This window comes from Elephantulus edwardii, unplaced genomic scaffold, assembly GCF_000299155.1.
Source record: "Elephantulus edwardii isolate Elephantulus edwardi_28Jun2011 unplaced genomic scaffold, EleEdw1.0 scaffold00079, whole genome shotgun sequence".
Taxonomy (NCBI): domain Eukaryota; kingdom Metazoa; phylum Chordata; class Mammalia; order Macroscelidea; family Macroscelididae; genus Elephantulus; species Elephantulus edwardii.
In genome coordinates this window covers 10,918,546-10,926,338 of record NW_006399829.1, presented here as the reverse complement: position 1 = coordinate 10,926,338, position 7,793 = coordinate 10,918,546, and the positions used below count along the sequence as shown (strand labels likewise).

General features: G+C 36.2%; 1 protein-coding gene across 1 annotated transcript in view; it reads right to left on the bottom strand.

The window, feature by feature from the left end:
- DHX29 (DEAH (Asp-Glu-Ala-His) box polypeptide 29) overlaps positions 1-7,793 on the bottom strand; it is a 64,790-nt gene that overhangs the window by 42,105 nt on the left and 14,892 nt on the right. Inside the window, exons 5-6 of the mRNA XM_006889559.1 lie at positions 3,306-3,445; positions 2,580-2,705 (exon numbers count right to left, since the gene is read on the bottom strand). Of these exons, the coding sequence (XP_006889621.1) occupies positions 2,580-2,705; positions 3,306-3,445 (266 nt within the window). The remainder of the gene's footprint in view (positions 1-2,579; positions 2,706-3,305; positions 3,446-7,793) is intronic.

The following is a 7,793-nucleotide window of genomic DNA, read 5'->3' as shown; positions in this document are numbered from 1 at the left end:
GGGAATTGTAGACTAATGAAGTATTTTTTTTTCAGAGAGGGGAGTGAACTGGTGGGGAGGGGTGGGCAGGGAGAAAAGTGCAGCAATGAATGAATGGAAATCCAAAACCTCTGTAAATGTCTATTAAAATTAATTTAAAAAGATAATTATTTAAAAAAATGTTCCCTTACAAGCAAATAATCTCTCTCTCTCTCTCTTTTTTTAAAGTTCACCAAGACAATGTTTATTTCCAGTGTTTAATTGGGTATGCACAGAGGCATGGCACAGGTTTGGATCTAGTTAGTCCACATGCAGAATTATATTCTTCTTAATAAAGAAGTCAGTTCCATCCTGGATCTGTACATCTATGTTACAATATTTATATCAAATCTGGTATCTACACATATAATATGTTCATTTAAGTTATGTATTTTACAGACAGATTAAAAATTCAAGTCATACAAAACTCAAAAACTATATTAAAAGTATAAATAAAAAACTCAGAGATCCACCTGTAATGACTAAAGAATGAAAGTTCTGTATCCACCCATGTTAAAATTGGTAAATGTAGTGAAATTTGTTACCAATAAAATGCATGCATTTATTCAAGGCAAATTATCTATTTTTAACAATATAGTGCCCTAGAAACCAAACATGGGTTGTTGGGGTTTTATTATGGTGAGGCACTTTTGTTAGTGATGAAACCAAAAGTACAAATTTGCTACACACTAATGTCAGCTATTTTCTTCAGTGATCTTGGGGTATACAATATATAAGTTGCAATAAACACCTTGTTCATGTGTATACAACTATCTAGTACATCTTTATATATAATAGGTTTTTCTGGCTATAGTAATGCACTGTAAAGCTATTATACAGTGCAAAATAATCAAACTATTCCAAATGAAGACTGCATAATAGCAATTCTGGAACAAGAAAATATTTATAGAGTGACTGGCACATATAACAGTAAGTTTTTATTTGCTGTAGTGGATGCATGCATCAGCTTAAAGACAGGGATGAAACTGTGCTTTATTGCCTGGGATTCAGGCAGTTTTCGAGGCTGGGCATAGGCTGCAGAAGTAGCATTTTGCCTCATGCTGTGGAAGCTTTCTCTGTTGATTTGGCCAGGTGACTGGTGGTGTGGATAGAAGGTGCCCGTTAGTTTGAAGCCACAGTGCTGGAAGAACTGCCTGCACTGGACTGAAGAGATGTAAGCAACCTCTTGCTCCTATTCTGAAACCCAGACAACCACTGAGCAGTTTTCTATCACTATAGATTAACTTCACAGAGATAATTTTCCCAGGATTTAACATCATAAAAATATCTAGAATGTATTTGTTTGTTCCTGCTTGCATAGTGTTTTTTAGATTCTTCCATGTTCTTTTTTGCATCAGTAGTTGGTTCCTTTTTATATATACCAGCTGCTTGATGGAGAAAGACAAGCAATCTCTGGTGTATTTTAAAGTCCCTAAAACCCCAGCAGAGGTAAGCTATGAGATGGTTCCAACTTGAATGTATTTAACAATAACATTTACCAGCTGGTAGACATTTGGGTAGCTTGCAGTCGTTGGTTATTATACAGGTGCAATGAGCATTTACATGCAAGTAGTTTTTTTAAGTTCTTGAGGAATACCTAGCAATGAAATTACTGGTCATATGGTAAATGTATATTTAACTTTAGGGGTGGCTGAATAATTTTCTATGAGCAATGTTTTAAGTTGTTTCAGTTCACAATTTCCCCAATAAGTACTACTGATCTTTTAGATTTTAGCCATTGTCATGGATATATAGCACTATTTCATTAGTTTCACTTCTCTGATGGCTAGTGATGTTAAATATATTCTTATCATGTTTACTGGTCATCCATGTGTAGGTGTATAAAGTATCTTCTGTCCTTTTAAAAGTTCCTCATATAATTCTAGGAAGCTCTGGTGGCTTAGTGGTAAGGAACTGCAGTGCCAACTCAGAGGTACACACTTCAAAACTACGAGTTGCTCTGCAGCAGAAAGGTGGACAATCTCCTCCTATGTGATTTACTGCCTCTGAAAACCTGCAGGAGGGTCAGCTATTGGTTGGTTCTGACTTCACGGTACATAACAGTAACACAAACTGTCCAATGTATGTATTACAATTATTTTCTTCCCTTAACTTGATTTTTCCACTTGGTAGTATATCTTGTACTTTCTATTTTTAGTTTATGTTTTCTTAAATATTTAATATTTATATATTAAATAAATATTTAATTATTACTTCTGTAAGTATGTGATAAAAGTAATTCTTTCCTGTTATAGCATTACAACTTCTTTTCCAAGTATCATCTTGCTTAATCTTCTCATCACCCACTGTTGTTGCTGTTGTGGACTGTCCACAGCTGGCCCACCAAGTTTTGAGATTGCCTATCTTTCTCCCGTGGAGAAGCGAGTCAATTTAAGCCACCAGTCTTTGGGTTGGCAGCACAACTCTTAACACTAAGCCACTAAAGACCCCTCACATCAATGGCTGCAAGTATTTTCCAAATTCACATAAGAAAACGAAGGAAAAGTTAAACACCTTGCTTAGGAACATCCAGCTACAAGTTAATACAAATTTTTACTCACAGGGTCAAATTTTTCCTCTTCTAAACTTTGAGAATTTTCATTCTTTTCTTTTTCATTTTGTTGTTCAGCATATCTCAAAATCCATTCTTTCATATTACTTTCCATATTTTTTTCTTCCTTTTTTGGCTAGAAAGAGAAAAAAAAATATATGAAAAAAACCAAAGTGAGGAAAAGATATCACAACTGTTAGCAACTGTCACTCCTTTGATAAGTTCTTTACCCTCTATGACAGGAGATATGTAAGTCTCAAATATCCTATTCTATAGTGTTTAGTGATGAGCAAGTGAATGTTCTAACCCTAGTAGATAATTTGTGGATTTGAAAAACTAGCCAGCTGAACCCAGCTCAGTCTGCACAGTCATGAGAAAACTGCTGGTTAAAGTGGCTTCTAAAGTAAGAGATAAATACAACACAAAAGTTTGACAAAAACAGATTAGTTTTAGTAAGTAAAAATGTTATTTGCCGTTGTTGTATACCCGCAAGTAGACTCTGACTCATAATGACCCCATAAGACAGAGTAAAAGTGTTTGATAGGGTCTCCTAAGTTGTAGTCTTTACAGGAGTAGATCGTCAGCTCTTTTTTCCATGCAAAGTGGCTGGAAGGTTCAAACCTATGACCTTGTGGTTAGCAGCCACACACTCATTTAACCATTGTGCTACAACCTTATATTATATTCTGCTTAACTCTGACTTTATAAAATTTCAAAGATTTAATCTTTAAATTACCTTAAAGTTTTCTTCCTGCTTTTTGGTTTTTATTTGCACTGGAGGTGAAATACTGGCTTGTATTTGAGGAGACTGGAATTTTGGCCTACTTTTCGGTTGTTGCTCTTCAAATTCCTGGCTGAATCCTTCAGGAAGTGCATCTTAAAATGAAAGAAACTATGTTAAAAAGAAACATGCAAGTAATACATGAAATACAAATACTTATTGAGTATACATATAAACCATGATCAAGGAACAAGAATAAATCATTACCACATGAAGAAATAGAAAGGCAAATATATATAATACTCAATTATACCAGTAATCACTGAAGTGTGAATTATCTTTAAAAATCTTTTAAGTTTTTTTTGTAAAAAATTTGAAATCTGTATCAAGAACTTAACAATGTTTATATTCTTTGATCCATTATTTCCAATAATCTGTTGTTGTTTTGTGCCGTTGAATCTATCTCCATAAAACAATTTAAAAGATAGTAAAATTCTACAAATAAAAAGGCTCATTATATTACTTTCACAATGAGAAATAAAAAAATAAATGGCTGCTCAACAGAAAAATCGTTTATTAAATTACTGTGGACTCATAATGACTATACTATAATTCTTTAAATGGTACCTAAATCTATTATAATACCTATAAAATCATGTGCAAAAATAGTTATAGGTTTAGTGGAAAAAGAAAAGTAAAGGAAAATAAAAAACAGTACACTGAATAAAGAGAATTAATGATCAGAAATAATAAAGTGGTGCTAGTGGTCGTTATGTGACATCAAGTCACCTGTGACTCATACTGAGCCTATGTACAACAGCTCTGAAGCCTGCCCTATCCTGAGCCACTCTCACTGACTCTGACACACTGCCCCAGTTACTTTATCAATCTGTCTCATTAGTTGTCTTCTCCTGTACCATCTCTCTAGCATGATGATGTCCTTCTCCAAGAACTGGTCTCCCTCCTGGCCACATGTCCGAAGTATATGGGACGAAGCTTTAAAATACTAGCCATCAATGAAAAACTTGGTTTCACCTTCTCCAAGACAGACCTATTTGTTTTCTTGGTCATCCATGATATATTCAAGAGTCTTCTCCAGTACCACAACTCAAAGGCATCAATTCTTCTTCTGTCTTCCTCAGTCATTGTCCAGCTGTCTGATGCATAACAAGTAATTGTGAAGACCATGGCCTGGATAAGGCACACCTTAGTCTCTAGATTGAAATTATTGCTTCTCAATACTCTGGAGAAGTATCTAACAGCAGATTTTTTGCAATGTGATTCATCTTTTGATTTCCTGACTGTTGGTGCCAAGAGTGTTGACTGTGAAACTGGGCAAGCTGTAATTGTTAACAACTTTGATCTCTTCTCTATCTATCATGGTGCTTCCAATTGGCCCAGCCGTGAGAATTTTTGTTTCCTTGATTTTGAGCTTCAATCCATATTGAAGACTATAGTCCTTGACCTTCTGCAACAAGTGCTTCAGGTCCTCCTCAATTTCAGCAAGCAATGTTGCTGCAGAATGTAGGTTGTTATCCGTCATCCACCAATCCTGATGTCATATTCTTCCTCATAAAGCCTAGCCTCCTGAGTTATCTGTCCTGCATATAGACTGAAGTTCTATTCTGAACTACAATTGTGGGTGATAGGATATTATCTATACATATACAAGGAAGATTTGTTAATACAACTATTATTCAAATACACACTCCAACAGCTAAAACCAAAGAGGAAGAAATTGAACATTTTTACCAAATCTTGTAATCTGAAATTGACCAAACATGCAATCAAGATGTATTAATGATAACTGGTGACTGGAATGCAAAAGTTGGAAACAATGAAGAAGGAATGGTAGTCAGAAAGTATAGACTAGGTCACAGAAATTAAGCTAGAAATAGAATGATCAAATTTTGTATTTTTAATAACTTATTAATCATAAAAACTTTTTTTAGCAAACACAAAGGATCTCACCTGATGGGCTGCACAGGAATCAGACTGACTACATCTGTAAAAGGAATTGTTGGAGAATTTCAATATCAGCACTCAAAACTAGGCTAGGGCATCGGGTGGTCAGACCATCAATTACTAATGTGTAAGTTCAAATTGAACCAAAAAAAAATTAAAACATGTCCCTGAGAACCAAAATATGATCTTGAGTCTATTCTACCTGACTTTAAAAATAAACTTAAGAAAAGGTTTGAAGCATTGCAGGCCAGTGACTGAAGACCAGATGAGTTGTGGGATGATATGATATCAAGGATATCATCCATAAAGAGAGCAAAACATCATTACAGAGACAGAGGAGAGGAAAGAAAACTGAAATTGATGTCAGAAGAGACTCTGAAAATTGCACTGGAGTGTTGAAAAGCCAAGAGAAAAGGAAAACATGCTGAAGTAAAAGAGTTGCACAGAAGATTTAAAAGGGCAGTTCAAGAAGACAAAGCAAAATATTATAATGAAACTTGCAAGAGAGCTGGAATTGGGGGGGAAAAGGGGGAAAACTAACTCTATTTCTCAAGCTGAGAGCACTGAAAACAAATTTATTTAAGCTTTGAATTGCAATAGTGAAAGATGCTATGGGCAATATGGTGAATGATCCAGGAAGCATCCAAAGAAGATGGAGGGAATACACAGAGTCATTGTACCAGAAAGAATTGACTGACATTGAAAAACCTTAAAGAAGTACCAAATGAGCAGAAGCCAATAGTAATAAAAGAGGAAGATGAAGTTGCACTGAAGGCACTGGCAAAAGATAAGACTCCAGGAATTGATGGGATACCAATAGACTTGTTTCAATTAACAGATGTAGCCCTGGAGGCACTCACCAGTGTATGCCAGGAACTTTAGAGGGCAGCTGTCTGGCAAACAGATTGGAAGAGGTCCATATTAGTTCTCATTCCCAAGAAATGTAATCCCAAAGAATATCAGAACCCAAGAATACCAGAAAAATGTCTATCTATGATATATTGACTATGCAAAGGCATTTGACTATGTGGATCATAACAAGTTATAGCTAACATTGAGAAGAATGAAAATCCTAGAGCACTTACTTATGATCACATGAAACCTATGCCTTAACCGAGAGGCTGTTGTGCCTCAGCAATGGAACACTACATGGTTTAAAATTAAGAAGAAAGTGTGTCAGGGTTGTATTCTCTCTCCAAATCTATTCAATCTGTATGCTGAGCAAATTATTTCAGAAGCTGTACTCTATGAAGAAGTATGTGGCATCAAAATTGGAGGGAGACTCATCAATAACCTCCGCTATGCAGGTGACACAACCTTCCTGGCTGAAAGTGAGGAGGACCCGAAGCACTTGATGCAGATCAGAGACTACAGCCTTCAATATGGATTGCATCTCAGTGTCAAGAAAACAAAAATTCTTACCACTCGTCTGATAGGCAAAATGATTACAGAAAGAGAAAAGACTGAAAATGCCAACGGCTTCATATTACTTGGGTTCACCATCAACACCCCTGGCACCAACCAGAAGTCAGGAAATCTGGAGATGTACTGGACTAGGAAAGCTACAACTAAGGATCTCTCCAAATCATTGAGGAGAAATGATTTCAGTTTGAAGACAGATGTGTCTGATTCGGGCCATGGTCCTTCAGATAACTTGCATGCATCTGAGAGATGGACGATGAATAAGGATGATAGAAGAATTGATGTCTTTGAGCTATGGTGTTGGAAAAGAGGACTGAATATCCCATGGACTGCAAAAATAAATATGTCTTGGAGACAGTGTAGTCAGAATGCTCCTTTGAAGGTAAAGATGACAAAGCTTCATCTTCACTTACTTTGGACATGTTGGTAGAAGAGGCTATTCCTTGGAGAGGGACATCATGCTTGGAAAGGCAGAGGGTCAGCAAAGGAGAGGAAGATCCTCAATCATACAGATTGATACAGTGACTGCTGCAGTGGGGGCAAAGGTGTCAGGAAGGGTGAGAATAGCACAGGAGAGGGCAGGGTTCAGATCAGCTGTTCACAGGGTCGGTATGAGTCGCACTCAACTTGAAGGCACCAAACAACAAAAGTAAGTTTTCTTAAGCAGTGCAACTAATCTGCTCTACTTTTGTTGTCTCTTCCCATAGGTTTTTTATTCTAATTCCAAGCCTAAATACCATAGCTGAATAGGAGATAAATACATATAAATTCTTTCATTCTCTAGCAATTCAAATTTCACAAATTCTTTTATTCTTTAGCAGGTCAAATTTCACTCAGTATATGAATCATTTATTATGTGCTAACTATAGGATGGAATCAAAAGGGCCGAATTCGCTCAGCGTTTTTTAAGCTGAAAAAGTTGAAAAACAAATTCAAGCCACGGGTGGCAATACTTAAGGAGACTTTGGGGAGAATTAAATGATCCAGGAGGCATTAAAAGAAGATGGAAGGAATACACAGAGTCACTGTATCAGAAGGTATTGGCTGATACAGAAGAATTTAATGAAATAACATATGAGCAAGAGCCTATGGTGACAAAGGAGGAAGTTCAAGTTG